General features: G+C 43.5%; 1 protein-coding gene across 6 annotated transcripts in view; it reads right to left on the bottom strand.

Annotated features, from left to right (window-relative positions):
- The window catches only part of LOC306930320 (band 4.1-like protein 1), a 103448-nt gene that overhangs the window by 7944 nt on the left and 75883 nt on the right, over positions 1 to 19621 (bottom strand). The window contains exons 9-19 of one of the 6 annotated variants that reach the window (XM_079511220.1): positions 18790 to 18942; positions 16964 to 17061; positions 15582 to 15757; positions 14434 to 14696; positions 11007 to 11051; positions 9956 to 10105; positions 7675 to 7761; positions 5819 to 7240; positions 4070 to 4120; positions 2551 to 2679; positions 333 to 383 (exon numbers count right to left, since the gene is read on the bottom strand). In XM_079511220.1, coding sequence (XP_079367346.1) covers positions 333 to 383; positions 2551 to 2679; positions 4070 to 4120; positions 5819 to 7240; positions 7675 to 7761; positions 9956 to 10105; positions 11007 to 11051; positions 14434 to 14696; positions 15582 to 15757; positions 16964 to 17061; positions 18790 to 18942 — 2625 coding nt within the window. The remainder of the gene's footprint in view (positions 1 to 332; positions 384 to 2550; positions 2680 to 4069; positions 4121 to 5818; positions 7241 to 7674; positions 7762 to 9955; positions 10106 to 11006; positions 11052 to 14433; positions 14697 to 15581; positions 15758 to 16963; positions 17062 to 18789; positions 18943 to 19621) is intronic. The other 5 variants (XM_079511222.1, XM_079511221.1, XM_079511223.1 and 2 more) reach the window with 5 other exon arrangements.

The raw sequence follows: 19621 nt of genomic DNA, 5'->3' as shown, positions 1-19621 counted from the left end.
ACACACACACACACACACACGCACACACGCACGCACGCACACACACACGCACACACGCACTGAGAGAGAGCGAGAGAGAGACAGACTGAATTGCACCATCAAGGGCTTTGTTTCATAGGAAATATCACTGTGTCAGCCTCAATCAGTCAATGCCTAAACAGTCTTCATAGCCTCTATCTAGCGGTATATTACATACAGTACAGATCAACTCTACGCAAAGACAGCAAGGATGCACAAGGTGGCCCATTTAGGGGCCCACAAATATACAGGGGAAATATACAGTAAGCCTTGATAATTTGTGTTGTGTGCATTTCTACTATGTGGATACTTACAGGAGAGCCATTTTCTTTAAGGGTAATAGATGCCTCCCTCGTACTGAGAATCTGTGTGAAGACAAGAATTCAGGTCTAAAATCAAGTCAAGAGGACATCTTGTGTGAAAAGTATAATCTGCATTAGCATGATTAATACACACTTAATACATGATTAAGAATTCATAAAGTCAACATTGCAGAGGAAAGGTAAAGGCAATTTGGAACCCATAATACTGTTCATCAACTGTCAAAAAGCAGCATACAAGCAGTATTGCAAAATTGTATACAGTACATTTGGGTGGATGCACACAAAATCTCTTGAAGACCTAAGGAACTAATTGCTAAAAAATATCGAAGAAGCTTAATTGAAGCTATCTCTTGTCAAAATCATGCAGTCTATGGCACAAGCCATGATGCGACAACCCTTATGTTTATGTATTACTTGAACAAATCAATAATCAATACTTAGGAGCAGCACATGCACATTTCATAGTGAATTAGTTTAAAATGAAAGCAATATATTCCATGAAGCCTCTCGCTGTTTTGATTTACAGCCTGTATAAAAACCTGAATCCTGAGAGTTGGGAGGGGGTTGACTGTCAAAGTCAAAGTCATACGATTTGTCACACACGTTACCGCAGTGAAATTTGTTCTTTGCATTTGACCCCGCTCTTGGAGCGGTCAGCCGCAGCCAAGGAGCGGTGAGCTGCAGCCGTGCCGCGCTCGGGATCATTTGATTAGTTGATTTGACCCACCAATTCAATCCATTGATGCCGAGTGCCAAGCAGGGAGGCATTGGGTCCCATTTTACAGTCTTTGACTCTTTGGTATGACCTGGCCCGGGGGTCGAACCCCCGACCTCCCAGTTTCAGGGCCACTGGGAGGTCGGGGGTTAACCACAAGGCCACTGTGTCTGGACTGCTCAGGAGTGTAAAGACTAATTTATGCGGTGAGAGGTATGTCACAGGAACGACTAATGTTCAGCCGGCGACACGTTGGCTCCACAATGTATGAATCAGGCTTAATGCCTTCCAAATTCACACTCCCCATCCCACTGACATGCAGACAGCACAGCAGACACAGGGAAAACATGCAGCCATGCCTTTGTGCAGAGAAACCGGCATGGCCACATACCATGTCTCCCTCTGCTGGTGCAGCTATGTCAGTGCTGGAGACCTTTGTCTCTGTGCAGTTGACGTCATCCTCTGTTTGCTGCAGGCAGGCAGACACACACACACACACACACAAACACACACACACACACGCACACACACGCAGTCACGCAGTCACGCAGTCACGCAGTCACACAGAGAGAGAAAAGCCACTGTGGCAAATTCTGACATATTTTGAAACTGTGACCAGAGACCTAGCTAGCGCTTCAAAGGCCTCCTCTGAAGATCACTGCCACTGTTCAGTCAGGCCAGTAGCTGAATGGCAAATGAGCCCAGCGGTAATTAATTTTTAATCAGGCACCTGTGGGGCAGCTTGAGCTAAAATCCTTGCCTCTGGAGATGAATGGATTTCCCACCCGCTTTCATCATGCTCATTAATTCCCTGTCAATACTTTAATCACTTCGTAATGATGTCATTCATGTGGCCGTTCAGTCAGTGAAGTCCAACGAATAATAAGGGACACCCATTCATCAGTGGCTCCAGAACAGTGGGAGAAGCATCTAGAATTATAAATTCTAAACCGTGTAGCCGATGTCCTCATCTCTCTAAAAATATTGTACAGAAATGACTGGTTGGTGGCATGGTTTGACATTAACTTTTGGGGCACTTGTCCTTTGGACAAGTAAATCTCCCATTCAGAGAAGGCACAGAAGACACTTGTCCGTAGCACGAGCACACAGATATTTTAAATCAGCTAACTGCATGCTTTTGGTGAATACATGATTGAATACATGAATATTCTCAGTTTACAAGTTAATAGCCCTAGAATGTCTGTGATCTTGCATACATTTCATGTATTCCAAATACACAGCCATAGATCGGTGATACCATTCTTATTCTTATTCTTATTCTTATTACAATGAGAACAATGAAGGTAATGACTTGTATGCTTCAACAACTGACAGATTCCAGACACTAGGGACCTGGATGTATGTATCTTTATATACCCTTACTGTATCTCAACTGCGCAAAAAAATCTTCAATCTTCAAAATGTAACAGCACTATTGTTTTGTTCATTAGTGGAGAAAGGTCCCTTAGAGATGTACTGGTAGGTCTGTCTTACCTGTGGGAAGACATATGTGACGTTAGAATTGACCTCCGAGCCATTGGTGTTGATTTCTGTCTTGGTGTCGGCCATCTTCAGCAGGTGAGCCATGCTTACAGCGCTGGCGTCTTTTTTTGCCACCGGGGGCTGCGGGGGACACAAAAGGTACAGTGAGACAACGCAAAGCACACAAATGAGCCAGCTTCAATGTGCAGAGAAGTGTCCAGCACTGAAAAGAGGCACAACTTAAGTATCAGAACACATTCGGCCTTAAAACCTCTACAAAAGAACTTTATACTGTTTGCGTTAATACTGTTTTGCTTGAACACAGAAACGCATGCTGTGAATGATTCCGCAAATTTAGGAAAACAAAAAAGACAGACATCAAATAACAAGAAATAACAAGAAGCAACAAGAAACAGCAGGTGAAACATTGAGAAATGAATAAATCTAAATGTATGAATCAAAACAAATAAATACAAATGAGAAGGCACATGAATTAAACATAAACACTTTCACACAAAACAGAAGATGGTCCAACGTAAAAGATACGTGATGGAATCCAACTGAGGCAGGGCTGATCCAGTGTAAGCATTGTGGTGATGACGATGAGGCAGGGATGAGATACTGTGTGTTTCCTAGTGTCTACCTCGTGGTGCACACGCTCCTCAGGAAGCCTCTCCTCTACGGGAGACTTGTCAGGGTATGAGCCCATGAGACGGGCCGAGTAGAACCTGGAGGTCTCCTCTAAGTCCTCTCGGCCCATATCCAGCTGCCGCTGCGGCTCCCGCTTCTCGCCCAGCTCGGAGATGGTCTTGGGCAATTCCTCAACCCCCGAGTGGAGGTCCATGACCACGGTGAAGTCCACCTCGGCCTCCAGGCTGGACGTGGAGCTGACCGTCATGCTGGAGCACCTGCGCTCAATGCCCAAGTGGCTGTCCCTCATGCCAACCGAGCCGTCGTGCTCCCGGTCCTCTTCGTAGGCCGAGCCCTGCTGGGGCCACCTGTCCCCGAGCTCCCTCTGGATTTATGCACAGAAGAGGGGATCACCACGCAAGATAGGATGGGATGAGATGGGAGTGACACCCGGATGTGTCAAAGCGGAACGTATTGCCATTCATAAAAGATTCAAAAAACGAAGGCGTAATGCATGCTGTATGCTGGAGCATAGCCATACGTTATCAACAAAATAAGTACTGAATAACTGTGTAGGCTCAGGGTCAGGATTGGAGAGGTAATGGTACTTTAAAGAAATCTAAGGACCTAAGTATTTACTCCAAAATAGATGCATCTACATTCTACAGGTCACTGAAAGTATTCAGAGTAGCCTACATTACAAATTAGTTTAATGATTACAATTACATGCAGGTAATCAGTAATCTTTAGCAGTCACGGCTGCCACTGTTGCAAACTTGCAGAGTTTATGAAGGAAACAAATAATCTAGTAAAACGTGATATACGCGGATACGAGGAAAATGGATGACGGTGACGGTGTTGTTATACTGCATGAGGGCGCGTTTAAAGACAAATGAATAACCTTGACATCAGCAAATGGCTCTTCATAAATGGCAGGAGTAGAGAGAGGCTCCTGCAGAGGGAAGGAGAGGAAAGCACAGCACAGAGCATCCTGAGGTTAATGCAAGCAGAATACGCGCACGCACGCACGCCACGCACACACAGCCTGGTAGAGCTCGACTGGGACCGGAAAATTTAAGGCCTGACCTGAACATAAATAATTTCTGTTCAAACCTAAACGAGGATTGAGGCATTACGCTTCTTACCAGCCCTCCAGTAACCAGTGCAGACATTTACTAATTATATTTTTTGCCAAGAATAAATCATAATAGCATTTTTATCATCCCAAACCAAATCCAAGCTTAGGTTAAGCAATTCCTGACCCAACATGAGCCCCCAGAGGCTTCAGTCAGGCCCAGATGGGATCTGTCAGGTTCAGGCATAATTTCCGAGCTCCGTAGAAAGATAGTATCGTAGCTAATACACTTTGGAAGACAGAAAAGAGGCGAGTTTGAAGCTAAGAATTACCGTAATCCATCATCTCAAGCTATATTTCCATGTTAGAAATAGCAGTGACTTGGCAAAAACAAAAAAATCATGCAGTGTGTACAACAGGTTTTCTGCATAGTAACGGTCACATAGAAAGTGCTGCATCATTACGACCTTGGCAATAAACACAATTGCATTGAGATGGCAAAACAATATCGTAAAATGTAAAATGAGAACTAATATAAAAATGACTCCACGTGATCTTTGTGTTTTTTACAACTAGATGTCTGCCATATGCTGACACATACAGAGAGCTATAGTATGCAACACCTCTTCTCATGTTTAAGCCAAGTCCATGGCTCAGATGAAAGGGTGGGAGTGATGAAAGCTGTCAAATGGATTAATTTCAAATTCCTTTCATTCCACTGCCAATCGCATGCAGACTCACGCCGGCACACAGTGAAATGAAAGGGAGTGAAGTGTGATCGCAGCTTGTGTTAGATGTTGTGCTGTGTGTGTGTGGCTGTGCTTTCACAGTCAACAGGAGCCAAGGCAGCACAGCGTTCAATTAACATCTGATTAAAGAATTATCATCGTCACCTAATTTATGCAGCATTTTGTGAACTGATTGTTGTTAATCAATTGAATCTATAGTAATTTTGGTACAAATCAGTTCCATACTCATTGGTGAGATGATTCACTGAAATGATTGATGATGTAATTTTTCTCCATTTTGCTCAAGTCATTCATGTCATAGTGATTTCTGTATTTTCTGTCTGGATACGGCATGTAGTCGTGAAAAAGAAAATCAAAGCAATGACAATACGTGAGCCTTAATTTCCTTACAACCCTTTCTGACAGAGAACAAGAGTTGGAAGGAAACGAGCAGCTTAGAGGGGAGAGCAGGGAACAGAACCAAACAAAAGCTAAAGCATGATTGAAGCGTGATCTGTTCTGTGCTTTGTTTTTGAGCAGCTTGGTTCACAGCCAGCAGTGCATTTTACACATTTCCCAGCTGTTGTGATGCAGTTATGTATGAAGGCAGAGGGAGGTACGAAATTCATTACTCATTACTGACTTCACCAGGTAAATGGAGCCAAAAGAACTGTCACATAAAGTAACACTCCGCCCCCTCTTCATAAACATGTCATGTAATATGTATTTTATGCACATTTTCAAGTCACTGAAAATGGAGAAAAAAGAAGAAAAATGGTGTGCGAGTCTGTCTGAAGCTCATGCGATGTTTTACTTCCAATGAATAGAGCAGATGCCAAGCAGTTACCGAGTGTCTCTTCTTGGCTGCATCCACGCCAGGCTCCCTACTGGCATTTCGGCTGTTCCGCAGTATGAGTCCAGACTGCCTGGCCTTCTGTGTTTTAACTGGAGGCGCCGGTGGAGCCATTTTGGGAAGAGCGGTGGCCTTTGAAGCGAATGACGGGCTCTCTATAGGTCCGCCGGTGAAATGATAACAGTCAGCTTCTGTTCTAGCCTCCAGATCTGTAGCCAATGTCGGATGGAAGCTGGAGACGTCGGCCCACTGAAGGTCTGAGGTGCCCTCTGGAGAGCCCACTGACCAGCGGTATTCCCTCCTCATGCCGCGCAGCAGCTCCTCCTGACCTGGCCTGTCCCTGTCTTCTTTGCATGCTATGCTCTTTGACCTCTCTGGCTTGAGAGGAACGATTCGGGTGATTTCTGATTGGCAGCTGCCTGATAGTCTGTGGAAGGACCTCCTCTGAACCTTCTCTCCCATAACACTTTCCATATCCTCTGCCCCAGAGCTGCTGACTCTTCGTTCATGTGTCCTGACCTGTCTGAGTTTTACCTCTGCTAGCTCCTTGTTGTCAATTAAGCTCCTCCCTCTTATGTGTGTGTTGATAATGTACTCCTCTTTACCTTCTGCTATCGAATCACCATGCCCTGCTTTCCCGGGGCCATTCACTGAGCCTATGTTTACATCTGCTGAACCCTCTTGACATTCTTTGCTCTTTTCCATGCCTGTTCCCTGAGTAAAAACGTCTTTGCACTCTGCTGTTGATACATCGTCTCTCTTTTTGTCTTTATATACCCTGACTATCTGATCCTCATCTGTCTTCTGGTCATCTTTCGTACTAGTCACCTCTGGAGATGGCTCTGTATGACTTCCCGAATTTGACGTCTTTTCCGAGCTGTCCTCCCAGTCAGAGCCCTCGTTTTCCTCACCGTTTGAATAATCACCTTCTTTCTCATAGATGAACTCTGCAGACTTTCCTAGGTTCAAACTCTGTGGCCTCTTCTTTCTCCTTTGCTTATGGGAGGGCTTGTGTTCCTTTGCCTGCTGTGGGTCTGGTGCCTCAGGGTCAAAGGCCTGACACAGTTTACCCGGAGATCTGTCTTGAAAGGAGTCCGCTGTCTCAGACAATTGAACCATGAAACGGCTTTTGTTCGTGGGACAAGGTTCAGCACACTCCTGTGCTTCCCTTGATGGAGGTGATGGAAAATCATCAGTGTGGTGTTTCATTCCCTGCTCGTCATCCCCTGTTACCTCGATATGTATCATCTTGGTAACATCCGTCTCTTTCTCGTTCTCCACTAGTTTATTTGTCTCCCGAGAGGAATCTTCCACTAATGGGGGGGAGGTGAGAGCATTGTTTTTCTCCTCTGCTTTCCAGTCATGGTCTTGTTCATAAGCGACTTGTTTGTCAATCAGTACCCACTCCTCAGAGCCCTACATGTTGATATAGATTAACACCGTTAGATAATCCAAAACAGCACTACTACAAACAATTAAAACACAATAATGTAATTTATAATGTTTAAATGAAAAAATGAAGGAAAAGAAAGTAAGAAAGAATACATACATGCTTAGATTTTGGAGTAATATATATGAAATATATTATGCAGTACATTCAATCATAATTCTAAGTATGCTATATCACAGTGGTTATCAAAGTGGGGTCCAGGGACTTTCAGGGTTCTTGAGGGGGTTCCAAATGGACCCTTGCAGGTCTGTAACTCTGAGAGTGTACAAATGGAACCAAACAGGTCCATTTTGTTTCCACGTGTACACTCTCAGAGTTATGGAGGTCCTTGAAATTAAAAAAAAACTTTGAGAACCACATTATATCATGAGAGACAGAGAGACAGAAAGAAATGTGCAACCTCAGGGGAAGTCACCACAGTCTTCTGGATGAAACCCTCAACCGACAGGCAGTTAACAGGGTCCTTCCCCCCTGCTGGGACAACCAGCTGGCAGGCGGGGGGAAAGGACAGGCCATAAGAGAGAGTAGAAGAACAGAGGGGAGAGTAGCCGTTAGAGAGACCTGACTCTTTCGGCTAATTACACTTATCTATCCATTACAAAAAGACGTTATTTAAACTGAGAAAAGTATCGATGCGTGTTGTCAAGTTTGTTACAGCTGAAAATGCAGTACGGCAGTTGGATTTGTCATTCTGGTCATTCGAGTATCCCAGGAGTCTTATATGCCATTTCATGCAGCAGAATTTTTAACCGGGTAAATACCAAATCAACTGAAACGGAATGAGTCACACAGAAAGAAAGTGTTGATAACATTTCTTTATGAGTGCATGCCAGCCTGCATGCACTCCACCTGTATACACCTGCCAGATCCGTCAAACCAAATAAGTAGCTATTTGCAATGCAAATATAATCCCTTCTGCACCCACATCAAAGGGCTAATTTTTTCAGAATTTCTGTGAGACATAACTCCTCAAGGGCAGTGAGATTTATTTTTTCAAATCTCCCACCTTCAGTCCTTCAACAGAAAAATGCCATAACCTCCGTTGGATCATAAAACATGGCATATTTTGCCACAGGCAATGTTTGACATGTTTGACATCCTCCGGACATGGCCATATTGCTCTCATTGCAGGGTGAGAGACTGTCTATCAACAAAGTTAGATGCAACAGAAGTGACTGAACCAATTAAAGAATGGAAGTACACTATCTGAAGGCTGCAATCTTCATTCTCCATACCCGGAACAGCAACAAAAGAAATCGATCAAAGCTCTGGGAGCTCTTTTTATGTAATCCAGTACAAAGTGAGCCTACCGCTATATCACTTAGGCAATCTTGGAAACTGGAGAGCACAGACAATCATCTCTCAAGTGTCTAGAATTTGGTGAATCTCAAAAGACATTGTGAATCTAATCGATTTGAGTTGATTCCCTCTGAGATACAGCTGTCAGTAATCTTCAAGCCCCCCTGAGATAATGTTGCCATTATTCACTTGTACGCCAGACATTTTAAAAGACAGTCTGACTCTGAACCCTATTGGTTTTGTGCAAATTAGTTCTTCTCCTTCTGCTGAATTTTTGCAAATGTCCGTGAGATGGTAAGTGGTAGAGACATGAGATTTCCACCAATGACTGGGCATTGTGTCCATTACTTTGAAATGAAATTAAATGATTACTATACCCAGGGTATCTGGGCTAAGCTCAATAACTTGTTTCCAGCCAGGCCCTGCTCATAGAACACATTTCATCGTAGTGGTTCAATGCCTTGTTCAAGGGCACTTTCACAACAGATACGGTATGTCCCTATTTGCACAATCGGAAAAAACAAATTTCCGATAAGAAAACTTGCAGGGTATGTCTACTTAAGTACCTAAGTTGGCATAACATACTATACTTCGAAAAATAAAAAAGAATAAAAAAAATCAATCATTACAAACATTATGTTGCTACTGTAGGTGCAAGTTTTCAAATTTGATGGTTACTTAAAGTACATCCCACTATACGGGTATACGAGTGTAGCATTGGGTGTGGCCTTCAATCAATTTGTACCAACATCAACAAACTAGGTGGATGTGTTTAATTAAGCTGTTGAAACATCACCCATATGTTTTGAAATAGAACAGTAGGGGATGATGGCTTTGCACGTAAATGAATGAGCGCCTATCTGATTGTCATGAAACCTGTTCGTTATCTTTAATACAGGTGTCGGAAACTGTCAGAGGGTCTTGAAACCCTGTAGCTTTCAACTCGTCTATGTTGGCTTGAACCCCAAAATCGCTGACTCTATTCATTCTTGTGATCTCTATCTCACAGCAATATCTTCACAGAGGAGATAAAAGTGCTTTTATCTATTGTCCCTTGACAGGGGGAACCGTTTCTAACTGTAACTAAAAAATATATATATTTGCTTTTCTGTTTTCTATCGTACCAGTACATCTTCAGGCTTGAATTATTCAAAGACAAAGTAAAAGCATACAAAACAGACAGAGCAAGGTATTGTCCGGTCACTTGTGTGTCCTGCCTTAACCTACAGCAGCAAAAGGGAGAAATTCATGAGGGCACCAGCAAAGACTGAAATATCAATGTCCGCTTTAAGGAATGTCAAACATCAGAGGATGTTTGAGATGTGGGATATTGACCAATGACCAGTGTACCCCCAGTGGAACCCCATAACCCCCCCACTCACTGCCTTCTTCTCGGGCGTGCCACTTGGGGAGGTCTCTGACAGACCCTTCTCACGGGTCGTCAGCTTGCTGTTTGGCTCCCTCAGGGCTCTCTTCAACTCATTGATACTGGCCTGGTGCTTCAGTAAGACATCCTCCGACTTGTCCAAAAACTAGAGGAGGGATGCACAGAATGACAGCGACAGAGGAGAGAGAGAGAGAGAGGGTGGGTGTATGTTATAGCAAGACCTCAAAGTAAATTTCCACAGGGAGACATCGCAATTAAATCATATTGTGATTTGATATGCAAGTGGACTGTGATCAACATTACATTTAACAATTAATTTAACACCAATGTTTTTCAAAGAATCGGTTATATGGATCTGTGTGTTTTTTTTTGCAGTTGTGACTGCATTGCTATTCTCTGCTAAATTACATTTAGGATGCTATTGAACACACTGAAATACAGGAAAAATATAATTATGAATATATTCACAACTAAAGTGAATTAGCAAATGAATAGTAATGGCTATTCATCTAGTCTATATTTCACATGTCTGATCATTCACTGCATTTCAGATTAGTGAAGTACCTGCATGATTAGTACTGTACACCTATAATTTACACTCAGAGGCACATACAGAAATAATAGTTTCAGTCTTGAAAATCTGTTATGTTCTATGAGCAACCGTATAACAAGGCATTCTAATATCAATGTCCATCTTTTCTTAGAAGGCATACATTCCAGTGTTGCATCATCAATAGAGAAACAAGCATTCCTTTGGAGACTTGCCAAACCTTCCAATAAACAACATTTTTGCAATAAAGTCCGCAAAGGCAATCAAATATCCTGCAGTCCCAGCTGCCAGGTGCCGTTATAAAAACGTTACAACATCATATTACAATAAACATCTATAAACGTGCAGCTAGACGTGTGCTTGGCACAGAACACAAGCAAAGTGGTACTTTTTTAATTAACACTGTCAAAATGCTACGGTGGAGCGACACACTGGTGGTAAAGATGAACCACGGCACAGAGCACAGAGCACAGAGGCTGAACACAGCAGGCTGTACCTCCTGTTTGTGTCGAGGGGTGGTCTCCTGGTCCAACTGAGACAGCTGGGGCAGAGTTGGGGCAGGAGAAGATGACAGGAATGAGGGATGGAGGGGATTTGGGGTGGGGGATGTTGTGGGGTCAGTATAGGAAGGAACACAGGCAGATGCAGAGACAGAGAGGGAGCTTGTCAGTCAAAGGGGGAAGACGGGCAGGCAGGAAAAAGATTGACTGTCGAAACGCAGGTTCTCAGTATACGGCAGTGGAAGTCGAAGAGTAAACACCACAACGGTGCCACTGCACCATCATCAGTCTGAAGTAGTGCAACCTAAGTGGCCATAAGATGTTGTTTGTGATAATGGTTGGGCAATATTGTGAGACTAGATCTGGGATCGTAATATCCTGATAAGTTAAACTTAGTCTTTTCCTAGTTTTAAGCATTGAAATGATGTCAATGATTTTAGGAAATAGCAATAATAATTATCATGATATTATGATGTTGTCCATATTGCCGAGCCCTAGTTTGTGTGGACGGCTGATCTGCTGTCAAGCAGCATGGGCATTGTGTCTAGTGGCGAAAAGAAACTAAACATAATTTGGCTTTTTCAATCAATGGTTTTCTTCGCTGTCATCCACAAGATGTCTCAATGAGGCCGTTGCACTCTTACTGTATTATGATGCATGGATGCTCATTTTGAATTCGCTGCAAAAACAGCTATAACAATAACACAACATTGTAATCAACACACTGGAAGATGGAATGACATACTCTACAGACAAGACCGACACAAAGACAAGACAAGTCAATGGTTGGACTGACTGAGAGACAAGCATACAACGAAGCAGACTGGTAAGACAGACAGATAGACAGTGGTACCCAGGCAGACATCAAATACCTCCTGTTTACTGTCAACTGGTGACCCAGCCTCCTCCTTGTAGGGGGCCAGCAAAGAGTTAAAGAGTTAAAGAAAAAACGCATGTTAGTGACAGGCGAGCACAGTGGCCATGCATACACATGGCTCCACAGGCGGTTATCAGATAAACGGTTAAAGGACCACTTCACCACTTTTCAACTTCTCTTCCTATAATTGGTCCTAACTAATGTTCATGATAAAATACCACTGGTCTCCACCAGGCCGAAGGCATGGGGAGAGAGTATGTTTTGCACTCCGTCCGTGTGTGTGTGTGTGTGTGTGTGTGTGTGTGTGTGTGTGTGTCCGTCCTTCCTTCCTTCCGTCCGTCTGTTAACAGGTAATCTCCGGCACCGTTAACCCGGTCGATGCCAAACTTTGCACACACACTCCCTGGATGCCAACGATGAACCTCTGCCCCACATTTTCCAGAACGGCCTGTTATAGCGCCACCATGAGGCAGCTTTTCACATGTTTTACCTAAAACTGCACCGATCTGCGTGAAACGTTGCATGCACACTCCCTAGAGGCCAAGGACAAATCTTTGACCTGCATTTTCCGCATCTGCCTTTTATAGCGCCACCAGGAGGCCGACTTTTGTAAAACACATTTTTTGATATTACTCCTCCAGATTCTGTCCAAAAATCTCACAAATCGTTACACAGTATCTCTATGGTCATGTGCTCAAGTCGGATCTGTCCGATATTTCATATTCCATCCTAATTGGCTATAATTGGCTTTCACAGTTTGCAAGATTGCCCCGTTTTGAACAAAAGCCTCAAATCATGAACGCAGCATGCAATTTACGTGAAATCTTTCACACATTTTCTTACTAGGCTGAGGAACCCTTTTCACATTGGCCTGTTATAGCGCCACCAACAGGTTGATTTTTGCAAAACACATTTTTGGAACAAAATGCCTCAAATCATCCAATTGCCATTAAAGGCGTATGAAGAAATGGCACCCTTTTCACATTGGCCTATTATAGTGCCACCAGGCACTCTGCATTTCCTCAACAAAATGAAGAAAATTGTTGCAAAAAACTAACAAACAAAAAACATGTTTATATTACTCTTTTGCCAAACATCTCACACAGTCCTATCCTCCTGGTGGAGACCTGTGCCCAGAAGGGCACTTTTTCTAGTTCCTACTGAGTCTGTGTCTCATAGGGCTGTGGGCAGTTCGGACACCCGTCCACCAGTGAAAAAAAAAATCTGCCTAATGATGATGTCACTGGTGGACAGGTGTCCGAACTGCCCAAAGCCCTCCTATGAGACACAGACTGAGTAGGAACAAATGGTGGTGTTTTATCATGAACATTAGTGAGGACCAATTATATGAAGAGATGTTGAAAAGTGGTGAAGTGGTGTGGTTGTGGTTAGAGAGAATTAGCAGCAGATAGCAATTACAAGCATTTAAGTCTGGGAAAGCCAATGAGCGGGGAAGGTTAGTTAGCGATGCTAACCCACCAAAGGCACTGCAGATTTAAAGCCCTGAAAGACTCAGGCTTACACTGCATCCCTTTTGCATCAATGCGCCTGCAGTTCCTGCCTCTCCCTCTGTGAATAGCTGGGTCCTGTCTTACAGCAGACAGAAACCTCTCTCCATCCTATAGTGTGACTCCTTTCACTACAGCATGTGGCTGGGTCCTGTCTTACAGCAGACAGAAACCTCTCTCCATCCTATAGTGTGACTCCTTTCACTACAGCATATGTCATGGGTCCTGTCTTACAGCAGACAGAAACCTCTCTCCATCCTATAGTGTGACTCCTTTCACTACAGCATGTGCCACATTTGGTAACTTTTACAAGATTCTGCTTAAACTAGAGGTGGTTGCTGCACAGTGGCATAAAGAACTATAGCCTGCACACCATATAGGTACAAAATACTTTCTTTATTGAAATTTCTGACAACATTTCTTCGTACGAAACTTTGTCAAAAACTTCAATAAAGAAAGTATTTTGTACCTATAGGGTGTGCGGGCTCCTTCCATATCCATCCATACTATCCATCTACTGAAGACTCTTTAGCCCAGCACCCAGCCTGTCGATGTGCGCGTATTCTATGTCTGCTCTATAAAGAACTAGCCTGGCATCACCAGACTAATACACAAATGTGATTAAATTTGCACTGGCAGATTTGTCAATTTCCACGCTAATAAAGAACAGCAATGATGGCCAACTGAGCAGCCATAAGCAGAACGCACAATTGGTCATCCATAAAATAATCAGTGTTACAGTAATTGTCTCCACCAGGCCGAATTCATGCATGCAGAGTATGTTTTTCAATCCTGTCCGTCCGTCCGTGTGTCCGTGTGTGTGTCCGCATACAGCTAGTTTCCGGCACCGTTAGCCCGCTCCTACACATTTTGTCCAAACATCACAAACGTACCTGGTGGAGACCTCTGCTCCGAGGAGCACTTTTTCTAGTTTAACTCTAAGAATGTAAAAATGGCCCTGGGTTCATTTTTAAATTATCATTGAGGATTTTGCAGTGTACAGTTTAGACTTCAGATCCATCAGGGACTCTAGCGTACCTTGATTTCCTTCTTTTTGCTGGGGGTCGCGTCTCCTTCCTCCTCCTCATCCTCCTCCTCATCCTCCTCCTCATGCATATTATCTTGCTCCATCTCCGGGAGCAGCTCTTGGTCCTGCTCGTCTTCGTCCTGGTCCAGACTGGGCTCCAGCTCAGTCTCCTGCTCCTCTCCCGAAGGGATGCGGAGGCGGGGCAGCTCGCTTACGCTGCGGTGGGACAGGCTGTCGTGGTTTTCACACATGGCGGAGACCGGCCGTGAGAACTCTGACGGTTAACACAAGGGATCGTTCCGGTCAGGATTACACGCTACGTGGCTAATGCTATAGCTTAGTGGGTAAAGAGGCTGCCTGGGAATAGAAAGGTAGCCGGTTGACCCCAAGCTTGACCAGTATACTTGTTGAAGTGTCCCTAACAACAATAAACCCTAACAGACTCCACCCCACACCCCACCCGGTGTGCTCATCATAGCCATGTGAGCAGCCATCAGCTGAGTGAAGCTGTAAAAGCAATTTTCCCTACCCCGGGGACCTGAAAATACACCGCAATAGTCCCCAACTCTGAGAGTGTACAACTACAAATGGAACCAGGGTCCATTCATACAGTATGTACAATCTCAGAGTTAAAATGGATACATTTACGCCAATGTTCGGTTCACACGCAAAAGTCATTTTCAAAGTTCAGCTGGCTTCAACTTTGTTCAGCACACCAATGACGCAGTGACGCGTCAATCAATCAGATGTTTTTGTTTCATCGTTCATCCACTCTTCATCTCTTTCCCCAAAATTCCTGCTCCCTTCCATGTAATGAAGAAAAACTAATTCTTGCTGTTAACCAGTTCTCTGTGCTATTTAACCCTACCCTTTTCATTCATGCAATTTGGGTGAGTAATACTTCCACTTCGACTCTGCGATGTAGCTGGCCATGCTTGGTTGTTTTGTATAGTCTTTGTCACTCCTAGTGTGAACTACTAGTTACAAGGTCCAAGCGCTTCGCATGGTGACGTTGGTATTTTCGCAATATTTTAATTAAAATAAATGAATTAATTGAAAGCGATGAAAATATATTTTAGGATATACAATTTGCCTCTGTTTTGGGAAATGAGAAAGTAATGATAGTAGCCTAAATCAAATTAGAAATCACAGCACTTACCTCCATCCAAGCTCCGGGACAGCAGGTACCTCTTGCTGGTAGAGCGAGCAAAGTTTGGAGCGGGCCGGTCTATGAGAGCGCTGGCCTGCCTCGTCTGTGCTTGGGTTCTCCCGCTGTAGCGGAACTTGGAACCCATTACCAAGAAGCCCTTAGGAGGGGGTTCTGGGGACACCAGCCTACATGCAAACATGAAAGACAAGGATTGACGCCACAACACAAAAGCTAACTGAATATGTAGTACCCACAGCATGTGGGAAGCCAAAGTGACAGATCATGTGAGTGAAACTCAGCTTTATTCTAAAAATAATTTGCACAAAAAAGTATTCTGTAAGATCTATCTATCTATCTTTTACTTCTAACTATGAATTGTAGATCTAAGATCTCTGCATGCATGTCAATGTGTGTACACTATCTGTCCTTCACGCATCCCTACTACTAATTGACAGCCACTATGGAGTTCGGAGGAGCGTGCTCGCACATGCATGCTCCAAATAATTCCACATTTTCCACAAATCTTCCTCAGTATTCTGGATATTATAGTAGCCGATTTCTGCAGCCTTACTGTATTTCCACCCCGTACAGTAAGCATAACACTGCCTTATTACGCAATACTTTCGCTGGCTACTTCCTGAAGTGGTGGAACGTCATTTTCATCATCACTTTCGAGCTTCTAGTCTCTAGAATGGTCCAACTGATCAACCTCAGTATTCCTAGTATTGCAAATCCACATATGTATGTATGGTCGGATCAGCACTTGAGATCTCCATAAATGAGCATAAAAGGGACAAAGACAGACAGATGAGTACAACAGGTACTCTAACAATGGGTCCCCACGGGCATCATGCATGTATTAATGATAACAAAAGGCATGTTACTGCAACGCTCTTTCTGCAACTGAGCTAAGATAATAAGAAAGAAAAATCGTAATGCATTCTAGAAACAGCAGTTAACCAATGCACAGAAAGGCTAAGGAGAGGCGTACTGAATAGGTCCCATGATGTGTTTTTTAGTCTTTGTCAGTAGTAACCTTCAGTTTATCTTGTGAGGTGTAGCAGAAGGGAAAATTGGTTGGTTAAAGAGAGAGATAAACAGTTGAGTCTCGAGGCACATCACATGTAATCACTGAAGCAGATGAAATATGATTACTAACGGAGATTGTCCTGTTTTACAGATAAGATGAGGACGGCGCAGGGTAGTCTCATGTATGTAATCATACATGAGACATGTAACCCATTTATTAGTCGCTTTGAACACCGTGATCCGTTCAGCCCAAAGCCTGCAGGATTCATTGTACAGATCAAGTAATGCATAGCAAAGGATAGCAATTTTAGTGCTATGACGTTTACAAGCCCCCCTGAACAAGAGAATAGATTGGTTCTTACCGGAAGAAGGTGTGATGTTCGATGCAGACTTTCCACAGTCGCTTGGCAGCTCTGTGGTTGGGAAGCTTAAACCCAATGGTGCTTTCAAATTGTTCATACTGGGGAAGAGAGGAAAATTGGTAAACACAGACATACACTCCGGCAAAATCCCAGTGTTAACTTAGAGAGTAAATAACACACCCAGTGTGAAATAAACGGTGCCTACTGCTCTATGAGTGTGTGCTGGTATTCAGACGTTACTACTCTGCTTGATGTGTGTGTGCTGGTATTCAGATGGTACAATTCTTTCATTTGTGATTTGTGTCACACACATCAAATAGATTCTATTTGAATAGAGTGATGAGTGTGCTACTCCATCTATCACAGAGTGGTACTGTCTGTCTGCGTGCGTGCGTGCGTGAGCCTCCTGTTTGTGTTACAATCTATGATTGCAGCTGTTTATGCCGTACTCATACAGTCAGACATACAGTACATACATGTATACTGTACAAACACACAAAGTCACTTGTAGAAGCAGCTGGCACCCCTTAAAATGGACCCTTGCTCTGTAAGGCATGTGTTTTTCCCAGGTGAAAACACAGCTGGAAGCTCTTCTAAAACGCTCCTCCAAAACTTCCGATGTTAAAAAACGCAGAATAGATGCACAGTGCCTGGTCACACTGCTGCCATTTCTATCATTATCATAGCATAACATTCAGTAAAGTAAAAAAAGAGCACTTGAATTACATGGATTTTGCTTCTAAATGATCCCCACACAGCCAACTGGACATACTAGAGCAGATCAAGACATGGAGGATGATGTCCAATTTTTCAGACACTGGGAGAAAAAAACAGGAGGAAGGCATTTCATGGCTCTATATTTATACTCTTTATCCACCCCTATTCTGGCTAAGGCTGCAGCTGCAGCAGCTCTTTTAAAGGGTCTCTTTATTTGGCTCCATCTCAGACTCAGTGTGGGGCTCTGTCACTGTGACAGCGCCTGGCCCAGACAGCCTGTCACACTGAGGCTCAGCATGCAGGAGAAGATGCAGCGCCAGCACCACACTGTAGAGACCACTGTTTCCCAAACTGTGGGACTCGGGACCCGTTTGTTGGTCGCGGACACATTTTATATATTATTTTTTGTTTCCTACATTTAGTTTTTAACTATTGTTTCAAAACAATCTCTCTTTTGGAGCACGTGCTAAAAAGTTTGGGAACCACTGCTATAGAAAGGAGATTTTACAGCTCAGCTCTGCTCATTCCGACTGACTACCCATCCGTTTCTGCACCGGCTGTGCTGCCAAATACCATACAAAAGAGAGAAGCATTCGCTTTTTTGTATTTGTATTTCTTTCTATTTCGGGGCGGACTTGTAAGAAATCACCAAGATTTGAATTTTGGCATGGTGTTAGGTATTGGCATAAGGTTTTCAAAAACCATCGCAAACTAATTTAGCTCGCCTCCTAGTGGTCGGTTTGCAATGAAACCACTATTAGATATGTCTGTATATGGTTGAAACCCCAAATAATTAATAGGAGAGATTTCTTAATGGATTCTGTTACTATTGGGTGTGCTAAATAACATACATTTTTACGAAAAACCAAACTAGAAAGGCATATTTGAGTCTGTGCAAACAGACCGCTAGGGGGCGTGCCCAACGCGTTTGCACAGCTTTTTAAAAACCTTATACCCATACCTAACACCACACCAAAATTCAAAAACTTGTCACAAAAAGCCAAATCTTTACAAGTCCGCCCCCAGCTATTTCTTTTTTGCTGCAGTTCTCAGAATGTTTTGATGCTGCCATACTGTAATTATCCTGGACCCTGACCATTTCAACGTACCTCTCCGGGACGGATCTTGATGTAGAAGTTGCTCCTCTTGTAGGATATTTTCAGGATCTTTGGCCATGCAAAGCGATTGATCCTCAGCCGATCGCGGTAAATGAGCAGGCCGTTGGCACAGACGCCCAGCATTATATCAATCCCTTCGGAGTCCTGCAGGGTCCCATAGGACAACAAAAGAGAATTAACCACAAGGGTCCATTTGGGTCTATCAATTAACAGGAATTTGCTGTGCAGTTTGACAAGATGATGATGCAACAACAGTCTCACTCACACACACACACACACACACACACACACACACACACACACACACACACACACACACACACACACACACACACACACACACACACACACACACACACACACACACACACACACACACACAGTATAGTATACTATAGAGCTCCGAAGTCTGACGTCACTTTCAGTAGAGGGTGTCAATCTCCAGGTTCATGTATTTGTTTATTTGCATTGAGATCCCCAAACGGCGATTTTAGGTCGCTTCATATAAGAACTGTGTTTGAAAAATAAACCGACCACCTCGGCGTTTCTGTCAGGGGAGTGGCTGTGCGTCGTTAATGATGTCCATTCATATTTGATACAGCCAGTTTCTAGAGAAAATGGAATTAATGTGACCGCAAAAGCCTTGAAACTACATATGAATGCAATGTCGCTGAGCATATACGTCACGCCCAGCTGTCAACATATTGCGTTCCTGAGATTCCTCATTGACGTAAGCTCAGCTGGTGGTGACTCGACTCGTACTAACCACGATACATTATATATCAATAAAATAAAAATAAAAATAAACGTAATTAACGTTCAG

Source organism: Electrona antarctica (genome assembly GCF_951216825.1).
Source record: "Electrona antarctica genome assembly, chromosome: 9".
Taxonomy (NCBI): domain Eukaryota; kingdom Metazoa; phylum Chordata; class Actinopteri; order Myctophiformes; family Myctophidae; genus Electrona; species Electrona antarctica.
Note: the sequence above shows the minus strand (reverse complement) of the source record. Positions and strands in the feature narration are given on the sequence as shown.